Here is a 25,914-nt window from a genome sequence, read left to right on the forward strand (position 1 = left end):
ATCTGGGCCTCTATTGCTCTGGTGTTTAGGGCCTGTTCCTGGGCGGCCAGGATGAGGGCCTCTGTGCTGTCCTTGAGTCCAGCTTTTTCCAGCCATTGGTAGGATTTGCTGATATCAGCCACTTGGGTTATTTGCTGGTGGTACATCCCATGTAGGGGCTTGTCCTCCCATGATGGTATCTCTGGCACCTCAACCTCCGTTCCCTGTTGTCTGAGACATTCACTGAGCACATTGTCTGTTGAGGCTTTGTCCCTGATGTATTTATGGATCTTAGATGCTTCGTCCTGGACAGTGGTTCTCACACTCACTAGTCCTCTGCCTCGTTACTTGCGGCTCGTGTACAGTCTCAGGGTGCTGGATTTGGGGTGGAACCCTCCATGCATGGTTAGTAGATACCTGTGTAGAAGCTGATCAGATTTTTTGAACGTTTTCACTGTGATTCTTCTTGGGTGATTAAATTCAAATGTTTGAGGCAGAAAGGCCTCTCTGCCATTGCTGTAGTCTTCAGGTCCCTTTCAAGATTTCCCATCAGATTGTTGGTCACTCCAAAAGGTTAATATGCTACAATGTTACATTTGCATCCAGATTATTTGAAAGCTTTAATCTGGCAGGTGTATGAATACTTTTTGTTTTCATTTTAAATATTGAGCAATGCATATACAATCAATTTTACAATACAGCCAGTTGAAGAAAAATAGTGCAACATATTTCTTCAAGTTTTTTTATGGTTATTTTTGCTATTATTTGCAGTGTAGCACACAGACTGGAGGTTTCAGTGAGAAAGAAAAATCTCCACCGTGTGGAAGCATGCTTGGTAAAAAAAAAAACTGATCCTATAAAACTCACAGATATTCAGATACCACACAGCAATCGAGTGAAAATGATACTCTGCCTTCAAGTAAGCTGCGTGGAGCTATATTAATAAAATGTTTCTTCAAATTTTATGTTTTCCATTTTTAGTTTTATAAATTTGATGCAATATGTGTAAAGTCTTCAGAATAAAAAGAAAAGAAAGCATATTTCTATGTCGTTAATGTCTCCCATTTCAACAATTTATATAAAAAATAAAAATATATTCTTGAGATCAATTTGTTTTTCATAAAGTTCATAAAATATTCTTAAGGTACATTTCACAATGTGTTTCTTTGTTTTTACTTAATTGGGAACAGCATTATAACTGGACTCTACCTCACTCACAAACAATTATGTGCAGGATGCACATATAACTTATATTATAAGTTATGTCATCCCCTTGAAATTTCAAAACAGCCTGAAATGGTTTTTTGGAAAGCTGCCACAAAACTCCACCCAAAAAATTATGCCCTACTGTCCTTGGAGCTCTAACTATGAGTGACTTAGTTTTCTTATGCTTTGGGCCAGCTCTGGTTTCAGGGGAAAGATAGAGCACACACATTCAGTGAAAGGTCAGTTCAATCTGTTTGGAAATACTAATTCAAAATGACCACTTCCTTTTGGCAAAAAGCACCTGCATCCTCCATGTGCCCTTCCAAAATCAGCATCACTTAACAGACTTAATTATAATTGTCCCCTCTACACTACAGTCAATGTCAGCTGTGTCTTTTAATTCTCTAATCAGTGGTCGGCAGGACCGCTATCGCCGTCCCCATGCAGCTCTCCGCTCAATACAGACATCCCTAAATACACACAGGCTGGTTTTTGTCAAATGTTTTATTGAGTGTAGACATCTGGCCTACTGTAAAACATGCATTATCTTCAGGAGGGGGAGCAGAGCAGGTGGTATTGTCTCCACTGTCATCTGTGTCAGCGCTGGCACCCATGATGGAGATTAATGAAGTATCTGGAGAGTAATATGCTCCTTAAAATGCTGCTACAATTTAGAGGAGGTTAGGGGGGTGGGGAGTCCCTGATGCTGATCTTAAATAGAGAATCTGTCACAGTTTTCACAACCTCTGTTTTGGGTCTCAATGTGGGGAACCAAAACTTAAGAAGAGGCACTTTCGTGTCAACAGACAGTTTTGACACCCCTTCGCTTTTCCCACTCTGTATGGTTCTAAAATAGATCTGAGTGTTTATTTGTCTCGTATATCTACACACATTACCCAACAAATACTGGAAAAATCAGCTATTAATATAGATATAAAAATTAATGTCGTGTTTCTTGCCCATTGCTGAATATTTTGTCAAAGCACCGTTAGTGAGACTCGAGTCTTCGCTGGACCATCTCTATAAGCTTAGTACACCTGCTTTGAATATCTATCATTATTATTTACGGATCCTTTTAAGCGCAAACATGTTTGGATACATTTTTATAAGCAGTTTTATATCATTTACATAAGATGTTCACTTAGATTTAAGTCCAGCTCTGACTTGGCCACTCAAGGACATTCACAGTATGGTCTGAAACCATTCCTTTATTATCTTGGCAGTGTTCGTTGGTGGATTCTTTTGTTGGCAGATGAATCGTTGACAAAGTCTGAGCTTCAGGACTCTCTAGAGAAGGCTTTCTTGAAGAATCTCTGTATATTTGTCACCCAGTTTCTGCTGCTGAAAAAAGTTCCCTCATTTATCAATTTGTTCAGGCAGCCAGATCTCCAACCAACATTTTTTTATGTACAGTGGTACTGAGATGTCTTCATTTCCTTCTCCAGATTTGCCCCTTGCTTGGCTTCTCCTCCAATATCCATTGTCAACTGTGAGAGATCTTGCAGACAAATGGGTTATTTTTCAAATTCTGTTGACTCAATTTTAGCACAGGCTTGTCAAGTTGAAGAAACATCTCAAGGAAATTCAGTGGAAATTAGATGCAGATCTCCATTTTGACTGTGACTTCAAATGGTGTGAATGCTTACTTTCCTATCAAGCTTAACTAGTAACATTTTTAGAAAATGTACAAAAATGTCTGACAATGTATTTTTATTTGTCTTTACAGGGCATTCTGAGTAGATTTATTTAAAAACAAAACTTCACACACATCGGTTTCAGAATAAGTTTAAGGAAATGTGGGGAAAGGGAAGGGGTGTGAATACCCTCTGGTGGCACTGGATGTTCAGGGGCCCAAAAGGAAATGAAGCATAAAATCAGTTTTGTAAACAATAATGTTCTTCCTAAGTCACTTTTTCTTTGGAGCATTTGGTGCGTTGAATTTGAAAAAGATGATGTCTCCATCCTCAACCGTGTAGTTTCTTCCCTGCTGTCTGTATTTCCCAGCTGCCTGAAAGAAATTCAGAGAAAGATTAAATAAGGTGACAACAAGCATAACTGCTGTAAGTCTATAATGTCATTATACTAACTATATTAACTATTTATCCTAATACTCCTAATCCACCGTGGTATCAAACTGTGTCTTCCAGAGGTGCTTCCAGAAAGCTTTTAAAGCGGTGAAGATGCACATAAAAAAAAAAAAATCACAATCAACACACTGTGGAAAACAAAAAAAAATGAAATAAAAAAGGATAAAACAAATAAAGAAGTGACTATCTGGCCAGGGAGAGGACAGTTGGGTGGGCAGGAAAAATTTGTAGGGGTGGCCATTGCCCCCAAGCACACCCCTGGGTAGCGCCACTGTCATTCATATATATCAAACATGCAAACACACACACACTGAATCACACACAGAGAAATGCATCCGTGTTTTGCGCATGGGGGTGCCTGAATTCCCACTGAGCGAGTAATCCTCTCGTCTGCCCATTTGAGCTTCATGTGCACAGGCACAAAATGTTAATAAGTCTTTGATTACAGCGATGTGAAACTTCTCAAGGAAACTAAATAAGTTCTAACATTTCTTTTGTATACTGTAAGTGTTTGTTCTCCTTCCCGGCAAACTCAAAAATAATTGACTTGAAGTGCTAACACAGACAGGTTTATCCATTCTGGTTCTGCACGGTGCACAATTAATTAGAGGAATCAATGTCCCTTTAAAAGGCTCAGGAGACCATTTAATCCAAGCTCAATACCACCAGAAACACAGGATGGAGAGGCAGACAGGAAAAAAAAAATCAATGGCTATTTGTGATTCCTGAGTATGTATTAAACCCGACACATCTAACTGGTTCATTTGCACTTGAAAGCAGCCATCTGGAGCGGCAAGCTTGGCTTAAGCAGATATGATTACTAATAATGTGATATCCCCGTACTCTGGCCCTATTCATGCTGCCTATTCCCACAACTGGCATTAAATAGCATGGACCTTAATGCCGCAGTCAGAGACGCTCCATGTTCTTCTGAGGCTCAAAAAGGGATTAAAGTGAGAGCAAGCAGTGAGGACCTGACACTCAGATCTCAACCCTGGATAACAATGGTGAAACTCCCCCAGAGACCAACTCGATTCACTCTCAGTTAGCAGCTTATTGGGGGTGTGGACAATACACCGCCACTGCATTAATACAAAAAAAATAAATAAATAAAAAATTAAAAAAGAGGGCTTGAATACTAAAGAGGTTTAAATGTTTTTTAGTGCTTCCTTCCTCACTGGTCTCCACGGGCCTTTTGTGCCACCATAATTACATTAGCTGAGTCTGTAAGTGGGCACAAGGAGTCGATGCTGCTGATAAAGAGATCACGCCAGCATGGCTTACGGCTGCGGATGACGAGGTTTATGCTGAGCAAAGTTAGTCACTTCTTCTTTCATTTAATGAAGCAGCAATTTAACGGAGGTTTGTTTAATCAGAAAATAATAAAAAAAAACATTTTGCTGCATTAATTTGGTAATTTTGTATTCTATACTTTCAGCTTTCAGCAGAAATTCATGTTCAATCTGAACATTAGAAACATTTGTATATTTTTTAAAAGAAATTGATGTATTTAATTTAAAAAGTCCCATGTGTTGTTAAATGTTTACTAAGCCATTTGAGACTTAATTACATCACAACCAGCATCTTCATTGTAACGAAGCTTTTATGTATCAGTAGAAGAAAAGGGGATTTTTAATGTTCATGCCCAATAAAGAAGTGACACATGTATTTTATTCCCTTTTTTTGTATTTGAAGAAAATCCAGGGTAACCAACTGCCTTCACCTGATTAATAAATAAAGACATATACGCTACATTTAAATCTGATTTAGGTATGATGGCCTCAGAAGTTTGTTAGAGAAGAATACAGATCAAACGTAATTTTATTCTTGATTATGTATGCACATGTTTTCTCTGTCCTCTGATTTTCTTGTTTTTAAAAACTTGTTTGAAATAAATAAATAACTCAAAAAGGTCACAGCAGACAGGTCAGGAATAAAGTTGTGGACAAGTTTAAAGCAGGGTTAGTTTATAGTTCCCAGCTTGGCACCACTGCAAATCTGTCTAAACAGCTGTAGTTTGGCCCAAACTGCTTAATACTTTTACATTTGAAAACTAACCCTACACCTCGACTCTGTACACATTGTTCTCATGGTGAAACATGGTGGAATGATTCAGCTCAAAGCAAATTCAAGTGTCCGAATGGTCTAGTTAAAGCCCAGACCTAAATCCAATTGAGAGTTAAAAGCTGATTTTCAGGTGGTTGCATTGGATTTTGCTTAGTGCTATCAGAGGCAACAGATTTTAATAAAAAAAAAAAAAAGACCTGATGTAACTTCCTTCCACACCACACATGTACACTGGTTTATAAAATTAAATCCCAGTTTATTTTGCTGGTTATTGTGTTTGAAATGTGACCTACTAATTCAGTAGGTGTGAAAATTTAGCAATGCACTGTATCTTATTGCATTTGACGTGAGGCTGCACACAAACAGCTAAAAGGTCCAAACAAAGGCGGATAGACATAACGAAGAGATGCAAGTCATATTCCTGTGCTACCCACCCATGAAGCAGTCCTTATTTGAGAAATTTTACACTTTATTTAACTTGCCACTTTATATCACTGTCACATGCCTACAGTGGGGACTCGGCGCGGGAGAGCTTTGAGATAACGGCGCACCATACAGATCTGATAAACGCCTGGCGAGCTGAAAAAGTGCTTCCTCCGAGCATCTGTGCCAAGTCAAAAGCAAGAGCTGCCATCAGCCAGTTAGAACACATTGTGATAAAGATATGCACAGCTGGAGCACAATGGCAGTGTTTAGACCCAGAATCAGCTGGCTTGTCACTGGTGGTGCCTGAGTGTGTGCAGTAATTTCTTCCCCCGAGTAAAGGTGAAGAGGAGTTTTCAGTCGGAGCTGCATGGCGACTGTCAGCTCCACTGATCACAGGAGACTTTCCCCTCATCTCCTCCGGCACACTAACTGCTCACCTTGACAGCGCTCTCACTGCCTTCTTCTTTAAAATCCTGGAATTTCATTACTTCTGCCATAATGAAGCCCCTCTCGAAGTCCGTGTGGATCTTCCCCGCAGCCTGTGGAGCCTTAGTTCCTTTCTGTCACAGAAGAAGAAGAGGAGAGGACAAATGAATTGTTTTGGAGAAGATGGATTACAGCATACGAGAGACTTGGTGTTTGATAGGGTGATAGCGGCGTAATGACTCCAGGGGTGTTTTTCAGTCGCTGGGTATTCTTGCCTCTGTCCAGATTTCTGGATAGCTTTCCACTCAACTGTAGCCTGCTAGGGCAGCCTGGACACCGATAAGGACCTGGCGCTGCTATCAATGCCTTCTGACTCTCATTCCTTAGCTGTATTGATTTCTGTCCGAGCAATCTTGCCTCATTGTGGGTCGCTGCTCAGCTCTCTGGTCATGACAGCAATGGGACCCAGTGTTGCAGTGAGAGGCTGAGGTGGTGTAGACCTTACTCTATCAGGTCAAACTATTGTGACACACCAGAGTTTGGAAATTCAAATTCACGTTTAGCCTTCAAAGATATCACAGCATGTTAGATAGGTTTCTACAAACTGCTGTTTGGCTTCAGAAATCTTCAAATATCCTGTACTTGAGGGTGTCTGGTAGACTCAGTTTTATTGGGGACCAAATCTGGTGGAGTTTGCTTTCACACTGCACTGTGTCAAGTGAACCAGACCCTTTGAGAAACCTATTCACCGCCTCACCTGTGGTGGCGCTGTTCCAATAACCACTAAAGGAAATAACAGAAAAATCTCTGACAAATACATGAGCACATCTTCCTTTTTTGCAATATATACACAAAAATGGTGTGGTGTCAAATTTTAAGTGATCGTAGGATTTCTTTTTTGATTTTGTTAAAAGACAAAAGATTGCTGGACTCTTCTGCTTCCTGCTTTTGGAAGCTGGTCTGCTTGGCATTCACTTTTACCTTCAAAGCACTTCAGAATTCACTTCAATAAAATCAAGGCCTAGGCTTTAAGTTTTTCAGACCTTAATTTCTTTCCTCTGAATCAGATTTTGTACATTTACACCTCCCCAAACAAACTAAACTTTCTAGGCAAACAAACCAGAGTTTCAGGGCTGAAAATAACAATATTCACAGGGAGGCTTATATATGGATCCATCCATATGGATGGATTAAAGTGTCAGTGTCTCTTTGAGTGCATACCTGAATTAGTGTGGTCAGTGGGCTTGCTTGCTTGATTTATTATTATTATTATTATTATTATTATTATTACAATCTTCTTGTTGCATGTTGTTTTTAACTTTCTTGTACAAATATTTTGAATTATCTTTGGATGAAAGGTGCTGTATAAATAAAGTTGTCTTGCCTTGCTGTGTGGTTCTGCAGATTAGTTTACCACAAATCTGCTGCGAACTAAGTTAAGCTAAAACTGATGCTTTAGTTACAGTTTAAAAAGTCAAGAGTTACAGCTGTGGTGCTCTCTTTTGTAGTGGGTATGGGTATGATGGGCAAGATTCATCATCATTAACATAAATGTCACCTAAAACCTACGATAAGTTCAGAAGAGGCTGTTTATCCTGCTCTGGTGTCCAACAGCTCCTCATTTTAGACTCTGAACCAAGTGACACACTTGGAGGCAAATCAGAGTGAAGCTCTGGAAAAACTTCTTTCTGGGAAGTTCACACAAACTGTAGGAGAACTTGATGTGGGGTACGACCCAAAACAACCTGGTACAGTGTTTTTGCTTGGATGGAAGCTTGGTTCTGTGGTTCTGATACACAAAAACAAATTGGTTCACAATTATTCCTTAATATGGAGGTTATTATCATTATTTCCCATGATTTTGGATGCTATCTTTTACTTTCTGGTAGTTGTTATGAAGTGTGACTTTGGCAACAAGCACCTCAAAAACTCAAATAATACCTGAACCACAAATACTTTTTGTTTGTAGCAAAAACAAACTGTTTACTTAGCACTGTTCTGCACCTTCCAGGTGTTTTTCATGTTCATTTATTCAGTTCTCAGGATAACAACACAGTCACATATTTCTCAATTTAGGACATTTCGTACTTAATTTTATGATCATTAATCATAGATTATTTTAATAAAAAATAAAGAAAAATTCTCACTTCAGAAACAGCAGCATAACAATTTGATGGTCATAAAGGCAAATTATTTTTTGAAAAACCAGAATATTGTTTTGACAGGGTAATTCTGACTAAATAACTTCAGCTAGTTGGCTAAAAGAGTAAAAGAGCAGAAACTCTCTTAAGCTAAAAACTAAGAATCAAAAGGTTGCTTCGTGCTTCAGAGCCCATTTCGAGACATTTTTTGTGTAGGTTGAATTGTTTTGTAAAAAAATCCACAAACCACTTTAAGACAAAAGTGCTGAATGATGAAATGCACAATTTATATGCACAGAAATGATGTGCAGAAATGACAAATGAGGCAAATAAGTGACGTGGCTGCCGTGCATCATTGTGACTCCTGTCTGTCGAGCCGTGCCGCGGCGCCGTGCTCAGGGGCTGTTGAGCGGTTTTAATTATGTATATAATCAGGTTGGGGTCAACATATTTCATGCCACAAGACTGATGCGTATTTAATGACTCTAATACATTACCATCTATTTGCAATCTCACTGACAGAGTACTTGTGTGTTTAACTACCATTAATCAGCATCAAGGTTTGTCTATGTGGAGAAAAAAAATAGATTAAGGGTTTGAATTTTTTTTTTTTCATTTGGTGCTTTACAGGAGAGCCACATTGTCCTAGTTAAGAGCTATGCAGAGCAGGCTGATAGATAATGGTCACCTTGAGGCTGCCTAATAAAGCATGTTAAAGAACTTAGGAACATGACATTACTGAGCGTAGTTTTTACAATGCAAGATATATTGGCTTAATATAGTTACTCACTGATGCTTACCTGACTAAATGCCCCTCACACACAAATCGAGGCTGGTTGTAATCACTTACACAGAGGAGACACAAGCCTGCTTTTTGAGGATACCTTTGAAGCATTCGGGTGCTTTTATTGTAAATAGCAAGGACATCAGTCATCATGATATAAATCCGGTGATGTCATCCGACTGAGACATAAGTTCTTCGTGAGAAAACAGGAAGTGAGCTCACTTTCACCCCAGGCCTGTGCACAGTTTTAGATTCTTCAGTAAATAACATGCATAAGGGAGAAAGCATCCTGAGATGAGACGGAAAGACTGACCTGTTCAACCAGAGGAATTTAATAAAACAGAAAACAGTTTGCTGTGTTTTTTATAAGCAGACTGTGTTCAAATTCAAAATCTAATGAAACAAAAACTATTAAAAGCATCCCGTAGTAAATTATTTTAAAGGATTTTGTGTTCCAAGCTGTTCAGAGAGAACTGAACAATATTTATGGATTCATGGAGTTTGTAACATCTTAGTAAATCGGTTGTTTGTACATTTTAAACGATGAGAATGAGATGCAGTTCTGGATCTGCTTTGTTGAAATCTGAAGACTCACTATTCATTTTAAGATTAAAAAGTCTCACTTTTTTTTTTATTTTGGAGAAAATTACCGGCATATGCACTGCAAAAATATTCATCTTCATCTTTCACATTTTGCCATGTTGCAACCAGAAACTTCCAAGTATTCTATTGGGATTTTGACATACAAAGAAAAATAAAATAGAAAAAATCCTGATTAAATCAAGTGTTTTGCCTTACCTTAATACCACTAAGTAAAATACTGTGTAATTAAATGCCCTCATAAATAACAAGAGATTATCTTTAAAGCCAGTTTTAGGGGGATGTAGAGATCATGAAAGAAGGTTTTCTGTCTCTCACTAGTGATAATCTAATAGTGTATCGACATGAATTCAAAATCTCTCCAGTGAAACACGGTGATGGCAGCTTTATTCTGAGGAGATGCTTATCTTCAGCAGGGGCAGTAAAGCTGGACAGGGCTGATTGGAAGATGGATGAAGAAAAACTATTAGAGGCAGCAAAAGACTTGAGATTGGTCCCAGGGTTCAGCTAATGCATCAATTATGCACTACGTTGCTTCTGTCTATCTATGAAATCTCAATAAAATTAAATCAATTGATTCATTGAGGTTTGTGGTTGTAGCTCAACATTTTTACTGTAAAATTTCAAGAGATGTTTTTTAAAAATATTTTCTAAAACAGTTTTTTCTTGTTCTTTAGTCTGTTTTCAGAGGGTTTTTAAGTGGCACTTTGCTTCATGGTTATTACAGTGAAGAGAGGTAATTAATGGCCTGAGAGAGGAAAAAGGTGCAAATGGATAAAACAGTTTCTTTAAACTTTCAGTTGAAAATGTGAATAAACAACGCAAACTTTGCTCAAGTTTAAAATTAAAATTCAAAAAGGACCTTTGTAATCTATAAATGCTACTCTTTTGGAGATAGTAAAAATGGCAGCATAAGAAAAACTGAAATTCAGAAAACAAACCCGTTCTGATCTTCTTGTGGCAATTTCTTTGTGGAATAATGCAAGAAATTTTTCAGTGTTCATTCTTCTTAAATGGATTAAATTAATTCTGCACTGCAAAATTGTGATTCAAAACAGCTTGAATAATATGTGACACATTACCCATTTTGTTTTCCATTTAAATTTTAAAATGCAACCTTTTTAAATCTGCATTTCCATCCACTTAAATAAAAAAAAAGAAAAGAAAGAAAACACACAATACCAACATGCAAAACCGACATCTGTATTGATGTAAATCCTATGATCCCATTGCACGGAGCTCTTGGCGGGCAAGGCTCTGTAAACTGAGACACACATGGAGGAGGAGCCCCCAGCAAGGCCCACAAACAGTCGGATGAAAAGCGACATCAATTTTGGCACAGACACCCTCCGTCACACAGATTAGGCAGGCACAATGGACGGCCTCCTTATCTCCAGCGGCAGGAGGAGGGCAGGCAGATCTGCACAGGATGGAAACATTCTCACGGACGTAATGGGCAAAATCAATTGTTGTCCTCCTCAATCAATGTGGGCCCCCACTTTCACCGTTCAGCGGCTCACCAGTAATTGAAGTTATCCTCAGCCTGTAATGACTAGCTAAAGCACGACCATGACAAAGTTGGAAGTGTGTGATATCAGCGGAGGTACCAGCAGGGTGGAACGTGGGATGCGGTGTGTGTTCACACGACGCTGCGGCCGGCTCTCACCCGGATGGTCCAGGCACGGACCTCGTCTGGGCCAGTGGTGAAGAAGTACTCCAGCTGCAGGGCCGCATAGCCCGCCTTGATGATCTTGCTCAGGGCACTGGTGGGGAGAAATTTCAGCATGAATCAAAGGGTCTGAATCGTTTTGTCATACTTCGCTGACGCCTGGGAAAAGTTCCCTTCAGCGGCAAGGCGCCGTTTACTCCAATACAAACTCATTAAGTGAGCAAGATGGGTCACTTCATTTCACATGAGACATTCAACTCTCCAATGGTTTGCATGATTAATTAGAATGCTTGTAGTCCCATTTAACATTTTTAAGAATTCAACTCGACGCCTCGGTCTTTGCTGAGAAAAAAAAAGAAGAAAAAAAATGTCTCTGCTGTCACAATTTTTCTCTCCATAGAGGTTTTCAGACGAGAACAATAAACCCAAAATGCACCAAGTTATAATTATACCTACAGATGACAGATGACAGTTAAAAACTTAATTTGGAGGAAAACCCTTTGACTGAGTTGTTCAGTAAGAAGAGGGATCCTTTGCTTTATAATGGTAATTACTCTGCCATTTATTATTCTATCAGCACATGCAATTAAAGGGGTGCATGGAGGACACAGCTGATAATAAAGTGTGGGGAGACTGAATGCTAATTAACCTCTGCGTCTTGTGCTCTTTGCAGCACTTCTGTCTCTCCTCTTCGCTCATGTCCTGCAGTCGACTCTCCAGGTTGCCGCTGAAGGGGATGACCAAGGCTCCGGGGTCGTGACTGTCCACCCACTCCTTGATTTTCACCAACCTGATGGAGAAACGGCAAACCAAAGAAGACTTGATTGAGAAGGGGGTATTTGTTGTGGCCTTGGAAATCCATATTCATGAGAGCAGCAGAGAATATGAATATCTTTTTAGGGGAGTTTAAAATGGATTCGTTTGAATGGAGACAGTGACGTAAACAAGGCATTAATATTTTTTTAAAGGCCTATGGTTAGAATACTAGAAGTGAATAAACTCATTATTGGTGTTCATATTAACAAATACATTTTGTACAAAAAAATGCTTTAAATTTTATTTGATGGATTTACTATATCCGTACATATAAAATATCATATAATATTGGCTTTATTACATGCCCTTATTTCTTAGATCTACACCTGGATTTTTGTCAGCATTACTGAATTATTGCTACAAGGTTGTAAATTATACTTAAGCTCAAAGTTTTTCACTCGGGGAAGTGAAAAATATTCACTATTCACTTCTAAATATATCTGATTCATACAGAAAATTTAAAAATTTCTTCATTTGGTTTTAAAACATATTGATCCTGAAACAATAAATTAGTTTAATAACAGTGGAAACAACTCACAACGAAAAAAACAACAAGACTCATCTTTTTAAATGGAATTTTTTTTTTTCCCATTATCCTTTTTCTGCCTTTCTTTGCAAGTGCCCTGTGGGCACTTACAAATGTAAATAACATGTTTTGTAATTATTTTTTCTACTGAAAAGTTTTCTATGACTAGCTGACCTGTACCATAATGGTGCATATATGCAAATGCAGGCTGGGCTTTCATCAATCTTGGCTGGAAATACAAATGCATCACAATAAATTAGAAAACCATAAACATGTGAATTTCTTTTAGTAATTCGATTTAAAAATGGTGAAATTCATACATATTTATGTAATATTTGTATTCATGTTATGCTTACAGTTAATGACGACTCAGACATCTGTCTCATGCAAAATTAAAACTGTCCATAAGATCAACAGAAAGACACTGAAAAATGCTGCTTTGCCCATTTTATGATCTACAAAATCACAAGGAACCAAATGTTTTCCTTACATTGTGTTTTCTAATACAACGTTTGGACACAATTCTGTCTACCTGATGATTATGTAGGCCACACCAAGGACTCATTTTTAAAGAGAAATGATTTTGGTATATTCTAATTTTCTGAATAACTGAATTTTGGGTTTTCCTTAGAAATAATTGTAAGCAAAAAATAAGCAAGAGAAAAAAAAAAGAATTATTTTACCATTTAACAAATCTATATGAATTTCACTCTGAGTTGAAATAATAAAATAAATTGCCTAAGTGGGAATTCTTGCTCAGTATTGTGACTATGGAAGTTGTGCATAGGTGACACGCAGCAGGTAATGTAGCAAATCTAAACTTCCTCTGAAAGTTTTAAATCTCCTTAAACCACTGGAATAGCTGGTAAACATGTTTCTTAAAATAGGGATGATTAGAGTTTATTAGGACAACATTAGGACAACATTACACCAATGGTAATGTTGTCCGAGTTGCCAAGAGAAGACGCTCAAGTATCACATCGTTCCCAGGTCCCATCTCCAAATTCAGAGTCAAAGCTGAACGCACCATAAATGTGACCTGATAAAGAGACAATCAACAGTCACACTGCGGACACAAAGGATCTCAGTCTGTGCATTCATTTTTTATTTTTTTTATTTTATTTATCTAACCCTTTGAGATCTGGATCTCATTTTCAGGAGGGACCTGGGCAGAAGTCTGCAATACACAGCAAACTGGTTGCAGAATAAAGCCAATTCAAACATATACACACATTTCATTACTTTAGGACCGTCAGAGGTTCACACTGGAGTTTGATTCACATTTAATCTATGCAACAACTCAGCTTTGACTGGACATTCAGTATACATGTGGTCTTAACAAATGTATCTTGATCTTAATAAGTCTGGAAAGTTTCACAAGAAAACAGTTACTGACCTGAACCTGCTCTTAAAACACAGTCAACAATAACTAAGCAACTTAAAACAGCTGGAACTGTGACAAGCAAGACTTGGCAAGAAAAAAAGTTGATCTTCCTGATATGCACAGAGATGATGATGGGATGGGAGAAAAAGAAATTGGCAAGCATACATAAGGGGTGCAATTTAATGGCTGAGGGTAATGAATGCCTATCAGAAAAACTAATGTAACCAAACAAATGGCAGGTAAAAAACTTGAAATTCAGCCAAGAAGGAGTGTAAAAGAAGAATATTTCAACAGATAACATAAAACCCAAACCTTCAGTTGTTTTGCCAATGTTTTACTATGGGGGGACATTTGATGTACCTGCTGGGTGTTAAATAAACATTTTGCCTGGAGCCCGGAGAGAAAAGAACAAATAACCACTAAGTGTTTCCTTACTTTTAAATGTCTTTGTCACTTCTTTTTTTTTTGTCTCCCTCTTCCAGCAGGACACCTGACATTGCAGGACAAAGATATCCTCTCACTTAATGGCACCCTCAGTCAGAACAATACAAGGGGGTTAGGGCAATTATGAGATTAGCTCCACAAGCTCCGAGGCTGGGATTGGATGGATGGCAAAGAGCAGCATTGCACAAATCCATTTTCACATGTCGGCCCCGGATTGATTCTGAGGGGGGCCCTGTCATTATGTGTAATCCTGGTTTCCTGTTTAAAGGCCCCATAAGGAATCAAAGCCTGGGAGGAACCCGGAGCGCCTCAATATCAGATCTGTACCAATAACAATGTCCCCGGCGTTATCGGCCGCAGCACCAGATCACCGCTTCTACCTACTGATTATCAATATACAACATATGACAGGGTAACGCACCCAAGAACGGAGCCGTTTGCTTTGACTGAATGCTGTTTAAGTGTCAGTTTGTTTCTCAGTTTACATGCACAGCTATTAAGAGCCATAACCTAATATTTCCCTTTTCTTTCTGCATTTTGAATAAAGGTGGCAACCAGAGTCTCACAGGAAAATAAGAAAAAGCCAAAAAGCCTCAAAACATAGGAGACGGAGGGGCGCTCCATGAGGGGGGAAAAATCCAATCTGAGATAATAACAGCTGTAGTTTGTCACTTTTAGCAGCACAGCTGTCTATTTGGTGGCACGTTATTTGCATTCCTCAGGTATTGCGTTCTCTACAGGCGGCTTGAATAATGATTCACAAATCACTCTCTCCACACCAGTCAAGGGCTGTGATCCTTTGAATAGACCATTGTACCTGGGACTGTAATTGGTGAAGACTTTGACAGAGCCGAGCCGAGCCGAGCCGGCCGGGTAACAAAGAGGCTATTGGTGGAGGGCTGAGGGATGATTTTAATAATGTGAAGCTGAGACGGAGAATGTGAGCTGCAAATGAGCACCGGGGGTCTCTGGGTCCTTGCACTGACTGACATAGGAGCAGACAAACACCTAGCCATGAGGGAACATGAAACACCCCCTTGCCTCAACTCCAGAAACAAAGCGCTGTCAATTAAGAGCTTTGATGTACCGTCAACACGGAGCCCGAAACCAATTCTGTCAGCATCTCCTCTATGTCCAGGTCTTACTTTCTTCTGTATATTTATGTGGCTTCCAATTACTTATGTGGATGTTCAAATGTGATGGAATATTTTCGTAAACTTTGCTTCAGTTCATCTTTCATGTGTTTTTTGAGCAGATTTATAATCTAATTTAATCTGTTTCAGTTAGATTTGACGAAATCCAACAAAAAAAGATTTCAACAACCCATTCCCTTAGTTAGATTCACTTTTGAAAGCTTTTACAACTCTGAAGAACGACTGTTTGAGTGTAAGTGTCTCTTGTCAGTCTCCCATTATGTCCCAATGCAGAGTGCCATCTCTCACTGCTCTGCTAATAGACAGATTCAGCACTTTCTGGTCCTGATATCCCCCTCTGAACAAATGATGCCTGAAATTTTTATTCTCTTTATAATGGAACTTCAATGGCCTCTGCTGCAAATCAAGTGGAAATTTTTGCATATCAAGTGGGAAAAATTAAATGTTAACCACGTTTTAATGTGATTAAGGGTGACAGGGACATTATTTCTGCTAATCATTCAGCAGCATGAGCGCTTCAAACAAGGCAAAGGCGCGGACCATGTTTGCTGCTTTTTACTCACAGATCACAGAGAAATTGCTATCACTTACAGTTTGATCAGACTTTTCCAGAATGCATAGCTTTTCTTTCATTGAATAAAACAGGCCAACATAAAAACATTGTGTTCATCTTCAGTGCCTTGCACAAATACTCATACAACTAAATACAACTTTTGTAAATGTAATATGACTGACATATGCAACAAATTAAGGAAAATAATTACAAAGAAAAAGAAAACAATCAATTTGTGTTCAGCTCCCAATAGCCTAGTGCTCCAAAATATAATCTAGTAATAATAGTAAGAAGTGGAGCTATTCTGTGATGATCTTAGAGGTTTATTGGGAATAAAGAGCATTATTAAAACTGATTCATGCAGCAAACGTCATGGAGGACTGATGTAACTCTGGAGAAGCTGCAGACATTCACAACTCAGGTGGAAGAGCAACTATTAGTTGTGCAATTTATTGTTTGGGAAATGGAGCGGTAGGAGAATGCTGTTGTTAAAAAAATGCACAAGAAGTCCCATATGCATTGCGGGAAATGCAAAAATGGAAGAACATAGATGAAAGTGGTTTTAGATGATAGTGGTTGATAGATGATACATAGATGATAGTGGTTTTCATCTTGTCAAACATAGATGAAAACCACTATGTGGAAAGCTAACTCTGCACATCTCCATTGTGAAGCATGGTGGTGGCAGCATCATGTTGAGGGGAGGTTTTCCTTCAGGAGGGACATAAACAATTCTAAGAGTTAATGTTAAAATGCGATAAGAACAGGATAATACTGGAAGAATTTGAGACTTTTCAAACAAAAACAGACTGTCAGAGCTACAACGGTAAAATCAAATGGTCCAGTCAAAGTTTGGACAACTGTCAGATACACTGTGCATGTAATATGACTGACATAACCCACAAAAGTCCTGGGGAAGCTGAATACAAATGCCTGCCACACTTTTGAGATTTTCAACTGTAAGAAAACTCTTTGTAATTTTCCTTAAATTTTTGGCTGTTTGTCACATAAAATCACCAAAAAAACAAACATAAATTTGTGGTTGTATTGTGGGAAAAGGTTACAACCACAACATGTAAAGTTTCAAGGGAAATTTATATTTTTGCGAGGCTCTGTCCATCAACACAAATGGCTTTTGATTCAATGCCTGTTTCATTTACAGTGCTACCATTTTAAAACATCACATTGCAAATGATGAGGAAAAAAAAAAATCCCACAAAAACAATTGAACCATCCACAACAGATTGCCTCTGAATAGTGACGTCCCACAGGGGGCCACCCTCTGGAGCTTATTTGTCCTTTTTTGTGTGAGAATCCTGAGGGGGGATAATTCCTGTCTTTCTGTATGCCTGGGGCCTTCCTAGGCTTTGTCCCAGCTTTGATCTGCTTAAACGTCCAGGGAGGGGGAAAACAATGGCCTCCTCTTTTTAAGGCACAGGGACAGCTCTACCTGAGACAAAGACCTGCGTCTGGACGCTGGTAGACTTTATTAACGAGACGTACCACTTAAGCCAGGGAGAGGTGGGTCACCTCCTCCAGTTCTTCCTTCAGATGCAACTAAATTGTGAAAAGCTGAAAGATTAATCTGCCCCACGCCTACAGGTAATGGCTCCAGCACCTGAAACCGAGCTGTTTCACTCATGATCCAAAAGTTCTCTACGTTCTGCTGGTCACAGTTTGGCAAAGATGAGTCATTTATGATGTTAGGATATGCTGCGGTACACGATCCCCTCCTCTTCTTCTGTTTAGGAAGACAGAAATGAGAGGTATGAGCTCATGGTGGCTTTTGAGGCTAGGAAGTCAGAATCTCTGTGGGATGCTTTTCATCCTCCCAGTGGTGAGCTCCTGAGCGACAAGAGTGCAGACGCTCTCTACTCCCTGTGGCCATAGCTGCACAGAAAAAAACATTACACATCAGCCTCTGAGCAACACACATACACACACACACACACACACACACAACCATACACACACACTTTATTCCCAACATTATCAACTTCTTATAGCCTTCAAAGCAATCGCAGACAGGAGGAAACAGAACGCAGTGGATGCTCAATGGGAGCAGCTTTAATTAAGAGCATCGTATCACTAACAAACCTTGAGGGTGTGCTGGTAACAAGCTTTTTAAAAGTAACTTTATTTTCTTTGATATTTGCACCCATTAAATCTCCCAACTTTAAAAATCTACCCACACTGTGAACGCTTAACAAACCACTGGTCTCAGGTTTCGGTCCTCAAAATGGTAAACACTGATCAGAGCTGGATCAGTGTTTAGGGGTATTTACGAGTGAGAGAGGATAAGGAGAAGGCAAACATTATGAATTCAAACCCGAAAGAGTACAATCTGCATCGCCAAAATTTTTCTCTATATGGGGTATCCATGCTGTCATTTATGGTGGTTGACTGGGCGAGAGAAAATAAGGGGGCCGGGGGTAGAGAGGGGGAGTCATCAAGATGTGACAATTGTGACAAGAGCAGGCAAAGTGTAGCGCCGACGAACACCACACAGATTTCTCCATCTCGTCTCCTTTTTTTTCTTCCTCAGGATGACAGCTTAATGTCTACCACATGCAATATTTATTCTCATCGTGTGTCAGACTGTCTAGCTGTCCCAGGGAGTACAAAGAATGCCACTTATTAGAATAAAAGCCGAAGGAAGGTAATCAAGGACATATGTAGCATCAGCCCATCATGCCCCCCTCCTTACAGTCCAACATCTTATTTTTTTTCCCCTCCACCATTCATAACAGTTCAATAATAATCCTGATAATAAGCTTTCAGGAGCTCTATGTGGCAACACTAAATTCATTTATTTGTCTCATTAAGGCGACCGGGGCTGCAGGAGACTCTGTGGCAGGCCTGTTTGCTCTTAACTTTATCAGAAAAAAAATAAAATGTTAGGCACCGTGCAACAAGGCAGGAGCAATGGGAATCTATCATTAGGCAAGGCTGACTCTCGTAGACATTTCTTTTGTCTGTAAAATGTCAAAGCTTAGGCTTTACAGGTGAGCGATTCCCAGGGTGCCTTCAAAAGAGTTTCAGGATGCCATCCTGCTGCACTGGTGTCTAAATGCATTATGAACTGCAGGGGACTCGCTCCGTCTCCCTTAACATTTGGGTCTGATTAAATAGGAAGGAATCACATTGTCTGTTGACTTTTTAAAAAAAATTTTACAAACTGATTTCTTTCACAGTCAGAAAAAGCAAATACAGAAATCTGAATGTCACATTTAAGCTCTTAATAACACAGTGCTGCTTATTTCCCCCCCCAAAAAAATCATAAATGTTTCAACATGTGACCTCTCAAAAGCTGTAAGAACTAAAAAACTTATGGATATATTCGATGTTCAGGTGATTAATTAATAATTTACAGATTAAACTGTCTGTTGAAAAATTCAAGCTTTATCAGTTTCATATTTCTGACACAGTTCTTATACACATACTCCAAAGCAGTAGTTGGCGCTGATCCATCTAGAGCTGATTTGCCAGCTGCTTAAAAGATGAACAGGATATATTCAGTACTGAGGTTGTTTACACCCTGGATAATTTGCCATTTTATCACAGAGATCCCAACCATGGAAAAACACACTCATACCTCATGGCAACAGATTAACCTCATCATCATGTTCTCTGCACTCTTTGTGAGCCATATAGCTTCTGATCCTTTCTAGTTTATCTATGGCATTTTTGCTGCTGCTCCTAAAACTCCTGCATCAGTTTATATTAATCGTGAAATTGAGAAGTTCTAAAATCTCTGCTTAGTTTTTTAATTATTTTTGATTGGGTCAGGGGTTGTAGTATGTCATATTTTATGGGAGGTTAAATAAAATGTAGAATTTGCAAAATAAGAACATCTGAAGAGACATACCTCAAAAGACCTGCAGCTGTAAGTGCAGGAAATGTGGTTTAAAATGTGATTTCAGTTTTTATTCTATATAAAGTCCTTAACCAAATTACCAACACTGATACAGGAAGTAAGAATAAAATGAATGGGGAATATATTGGTGAAGGAGAGAAAAATTACTTTCTAGTTAAGTTGTCTGTTATGCACAGACACAACAATATTTTATCCCTTGAGCTACTTCATGTTTGAATTATTTATGTCAGTATTAATTAGCACAGAAAATAATATAAAAATAGTGAAGTAGTGAGTTGTGAACAATAATAAAAAGGAGTAAAAGTTCAGAGAAAATCCTTGAAAGACCTTTAGAAAGAATTTAGAAGAATTGTTTAAGACCACTAGGTCAGTCTCTTTGGAAACAAAATAATAAATTCATGAGTCGAGACCTTTGCATAGTACATTATGAGACAATTTACTTTCAGAGTGAATGTCAAATGATTCAGATTTATCTAATTCTACGGCATTTATTTAAGCTTTAAGAATGTTTAAGGGGTTTTCTTTATGCTTCCTATACCAAAATTGAACATCTTACTTCATTTCGTCAGCGCTTTGAAGAACAAATTATAAAATAAATGTGAAAATTATTTATTTTAAGAAAATGTTTAAATGTGAAAGCAACAAAAGACAGACTTAAATCTGTTGTTTTAACCAGATCATCTCTTCTGGCAGGCTGCTGCTGCAGTCGGTGCTTCCTCCACTTTAATTGTTCAAGCTCCTCCTACAGGCCGACCTGAGTATCAGATCCCAGCAAGGCAGAGATATTACTACATATTTTCATTGTACTGGTTTTTAAGGTTAATCATATTATGCTAACTATTAACAAATGTAATCCAGTCATTTTTTTAAAAAGTGCTTCCATTCTTTGTCTCTACTGCAACTTTAAATCAAAGTCAAATTGTTTCTAATGTCATTTTTTGAAAAACATTTTATATTTAAACATTAAAAAGAGGCTTTGTAAGAAATTTGTTATATTTACAAGCCATTCAGTGGCATATAAAAGGGCATTTTTGGGAATTATTTTCAACTGTGCAATAGTGTCCAAAGACTACATTTACCAGCAGGATGACAAAAGCCGTGAAGTAAATTGCTTTTTTATGTGCGGAAAGATTTTACCTTTCAAATGACTAATAAGTACTTATTAATGAAGCCGTAAACACATTATAATAATTAATAGAAAGTTGTAATGCATTATTTAGTGAGTGAGAGAGGCTCAAAATAGCAACTGTCTCATCAAATAGTGAGTCTGCATCAGTGTATGAACAGTATCCTGTAACTGCTTTTAGAAAAACTGTTTGACCTCACATATTCCTTCTGTCATTGTTTTCTTTGTTTGTTGTTTTGTCACAGTTCAATGTTTCAGATTATTAAAATAACTTTAATTCCAGACAAAGATATGGTACAATCTCCTAATCATGACTGAATTTAATGCTGACATACTTAAACAGCCAAAAAAGTACTTAAACCAAACTTTTTCTAGCTGCATATAATAAATAAAAAAAAAAACAACATAATGTTTCAATCCAAGAAAATCAAGATGAAAAACAAAGACTGACACTTCTAAACGTTTTTAAGGCTTTGTGACTCCAGTGACCAACATGGAGAGGAGTTATTCACAAACAGTAAAATATGGAACAGCGGGGAACCTTGGAGTGTCCAATCGATCAAAAGTACTCCAAAAGTGAATCAAACATTAATACAAGGCTCACAAAAGGTTCCCACAACAGCATCTAAAGCGCTGCAGACATCACCTGCTCCAGTTAAAGTCATTATTCAGGACTGAACAATATGAAAGTACGAGGAAATCATGAGAAAGTTCCCATGAAAAAAACCCTGTCAACCAAAAATAACATGAACAGCTGACTCAGTTGTAGAAAAATACATTGATGATCCTCAAAACTTTCAGTAAAAATGTTCTTTGAACTATGAGACAAAAAGTTCTGTGATATTTCATTTCATCTGGAGTAAAACTAACAGCAGTTCAGAAAAAATAACATGGTGGTGTGATGACTGGAGCTACTTCACTTTTTCAGAACCTGAAAAATTGTCTGCAGCGATGGAACCATAAATTCTGCTGTTGTGAAGAGAAAGTTATCTAGCCATCAGTTCTTGAGCTTAAGTTCAAGTGAACTTGGGGGCTGAATCAAGTTAGGTTCTCGAGTGGCCTAGTCAAAGGCTGGACAAATTGGTACACACAGTGTAGCATGATCTCAAACAGGATGTTCATGCTCAAAGCTCTCAATTGTCGCTGAATTAAAACAATTCTACCAAAATCCCTCCACAAAGAGTTCAACAGGTTATTATGCTTAGAGGTTAATTATACTTACAGATAAGGAATGCTATATGTTGGATGTCCCCTCATATGAATAATTTGAATTTCATATATTTACTGAGGTCATACATGTCAATAACATTTAATGTGACTAAAAGGCAAAAAAGGATGAAATAATTTGGAGGGTTAAAGCTTTTCTACAAGTGTGTCTAAAAAATGATCAGTTCCTCTCTGTAGAGTTTGTCCCACATATTTCATATTTGTACATTTGTGTAAAGAAATAAAATACCTGCCTATCATTTTTTTCTTGAGTGGCGATTAGTGTCACCATTCCTCTTCATCCTTCTCTTCTGTAACTTGACAGCTTGCTGTGTTTAACTCTGGTTATATTGATATGGTTAAGTCAGAAAATGCATGAGGCAGACATTGTTAAAATAAACTTTCTGTTTGATGTACATCATCAAGCATTTCCAGGTCAAAGAGGTTGAGTACAAGACAAGTCATGAGTGATTGGTGTGAAAGTGTGTGTCTGAGTCTTTCACTTCGTTAAATCTAACGTTATTAAAATAATGAGTCAAGCCCAAGTCATGAGACCGGAGTCCTCACCTCTGTTTACTCATTTTTCATCTTTTTAAACATCTTGATTTAAAGATGAATATGATTCAGTCACAAGATGAGTTACACCATGACTGAATAATCATGGGGAAGTAAACATAAAAATATTTGCGTTTGATTAAAGAATGACAGAGTGGATGAGAAGCTGTGGTATGTGACTCTTGTGGTTTTGTGGCATAATAAGATTCATATTTAATTCAACACAGACTGAGTGGCAAATACTATTCACAAAATACATTAACACATAAGTTTGGAGCAAAGTAAGAAGTAGTAAACTAACGAAAGAATTACGTATGCTTTTTTTCTGCTACACACACATAAAGAGTGGCATATAGACATTGAGGGGAAAAAAACACAGAGCTGGACTAACAGAGTTAATAAAAGCTCCTTGTGATGGTACCCTGCAGTTCTTCCACTCGCTGGGAGAAACCACTCGGCAGAGGCACTCACAGACAGGTCACACTTGCTGGTTTCCTTAAAGGTCAACTCATCTACTTAAGAGGCTCCAATTTACTTTAATGCACATTGTCCAAAAGAAGAAAAAAATAAAAGCAGAAAGAAAAGGAAATGACAAGAAAGAAAAACATCACAGCATATAGCAGGAATATTCTCAAGTGTGTCCTTTTCTCTCCCAGCTACGGCTACTCTTTGTTCTCGGAGGATGATTGGATAAATATCTGATTTTAAAAGGAATGAGGACTGATAAAAATGTTCATATGGTTGTAAAATAAACAATGTCTTAGATGATGGGCGAGAGTGCAGCCACCACATCATCAGCAGTGCTCTAATGACCTTCTCTACAAAACAAACTTCAGTAAGCGCAGCAGAGAAATAGTCTTCCAGACAACTTACCGACAGTGGGGGAAAGAGGGGAAGGCCTCTTGACAGAGTCTCTTGTAGATGCCATTCCCTATCACGCAATGCCTCTCAGTCATAAACACATGACAAATACAGCCTTAATCATTTTTTACGAGCGGGGATGTGCAGGGGGCAGCGCATGGCTGGAGGGGAGAGGGGAGCGGTGATCAGCAGGCGGCCCCCTCTGCACAGAGGAGAGGGCTGTGTGGTAAAGTCTCCTCTGGAACATCACTCGGCCAGCGCGCCTTTGATCTCCGTACCGCAATTACGCCAGCATCCAAATGAGCGTGGAGTCGCCTCTGAAACAGACTTCAAACATGCGCATGTACGCATTCTCATACACATGAACTGTATAGGATTGGAGCCATGTGCTCCTCTCAACAGTAAATGATGTTCTGTCTCCAGCAGAGAACCTGAGGATGAAAGGAGGCCTTGCTCCTCGTCTGATCCCTCCATTAATGATGGCTTGCTAAAGCTAATACTGTGTATTCTTGTCTAAACAAGGGCAGCTTGGTCTGTGGTTCCCATACTCCAAATGAGATGATCTAACTCGGTTCTTGCGGCGCAAGTTGTTAAATAGGCAAATGTGTGCCCTAAAACACGGTTAAATGGTCAGTGGACGTGACAACATGCGCAAAACCGATGTTTTCTAGGGTATGTTGCTAAAATTGACCCAAATCTCTCTGGGAAGCATGCACTCAAAGACACACTTCAAATGAAAACAGCTCTTGGAGAAAAACGGGAACCTGTGGAATGGCCTGTATGGGCGTCCCAAAAAGTCACCGATAAAATTTGCCTAATTCTACGATCTACCGTCTTTTCCTCGGCACATTGAAGCTGAAATTGCAATTTGTCTTGCTGTTTGCTTTCAATAGTCCTTAACCGTATCATCATCTCAACTGTGGCGGTAGAAAAACACGGGAGCATGGCGACAGCCAAATGGCAGTCTGGCGTCTCTGCAGCAGACTAGCTGCCATTAGGGCTGAGAGCAGCATTTATTGTACAATTAGGGCCAGCCAGATCTACCTGTAATCATCTCCATACAGGTGTGAGCTCCTCTCTGGACAAGGGAAGTGACTCATCACTTGTCAAACATCAACACTTTGATGTCAGCATTGTTCATCGCATAGCCCTCGGGGAAGTGCTACTGTTTGCCTGTTTAAAGCGCTGAAAGATTTATGGCGTTTCACACCTTAAAAACACACACCTACACGCACGCACACACACACACACGCAAAATAAAAAAAACAACACTATTTTTGCTCTGACGACCGATGTTCGTCTTGTCATGAATCATTTGATTTATGAGCTCTTCCTCCTCCCCCTTTCTGACAGTTTTACATTTGTGACAGGAACATTTTAACAAATAGTCATAGATAAACAACTTCTCCCGTGTTACAATGCTGTCAAGCAAAACTCACAAAATACATTTTTTATTAATTTGTAAACCTGACACAACAAGCCCGGAGGCCTGTTGAAAAAGTGTAATAACAATCCACACAGTTGGTTCTGTGGACAAAACAGCTGTTGTGTAGGAAGGTAGCCATTCAAATTCACACTAAACACTTTGGATTTTTACTTTTGCAATGTCCTGTATAAGTCTAGCAAGATGACAGCTGGCTTTTGGTGAAATAATATACAAGTTCTTGAGTTTATTATTGTGACATTGCAGAAGTTTTACAGGATTGCTCTTTGTCATATCCAAAATGCGTCAAAACCCTTTGGAGAAACCTGCTGAAAGTTTTTTCTTTTGTCAGTATCAAGAAAGGCTTCGTATAGATCTGTAGCTACGTTTTCAAAACCCCTCAAGGCTTTTAAGAGTTCCTGCATGGGGAGAATCTCCGCCAAACTCTCAAATCTTTAAACAGCACAAGGTTGTTTTGTTTCAGTTGTAAAAGTGTGATAACAATCCACATTTTAACACTGTAGACGCTTGAAAGGTAATCCTCTCTGACCTACAAGAAGACACAGACTGAAGATTATTGCTTTTGTACCGTACCACAAAAGTT

The 25,914-nt window shown here is 38.7% G+C and overlaps 1 protein-coding gene across 1 annotated transcript in view; it reads right to left on the bottom strand.

Annotated features, from left to right (window-relative positions):
- Positions 1 to 2,975: 2,975 nt before the first annotated feature.
- LOC129361089 (obg-like ATPase 1) overlaps positions 2,976 to 25,914 on the bottom strand; it is a 50,042-nt gene continuing 27,103 nt past the window's right edge. The window contains exons 8-11 of the mRNA XM_055031743.1: positions 12,035 to 12,175; positions 11,383 to 11,479; positions 6,203 to 6,325; positions 2,976 to 3,193 (exon numbers count right to left, since the gene is read on the bottom strand). Of these exons, the coding sequence (XP_054887718.1) occupies positions 3,092 to 3,193; positions 6,203 to 6,325; positions 11,383 to 11,479; positions 12,035 to 12,175 (463 nt within the window). The 3' untranslated portion in view covers positions 2,976 to 3,091. The remainder of the gene's footprint in view (positions 3,194 to 6,202; positions 6,326 to 11,382; positions 11,480 to 12,034; positions 12,176 to 25,914) is intronic.

Source organism: Poeciliopsis prolifica, unplaced genomic scaffold (assembly GCF_027474105.1).
Source record: "Poeciliopsis prolifica strain line A6 unplaced genomic scaffold, Auburn_PproV2 SCAFFOLD007, whole genome shotgun sequence".
Taxonomy (NCBI): domain Eukaryota; kingdom Metazoa; phylum Chordata; class Actinopteri; order Cyprinodontiformes; family Poeciliidae; genus Poeciliopsis; species Poeciliopsis prolifica.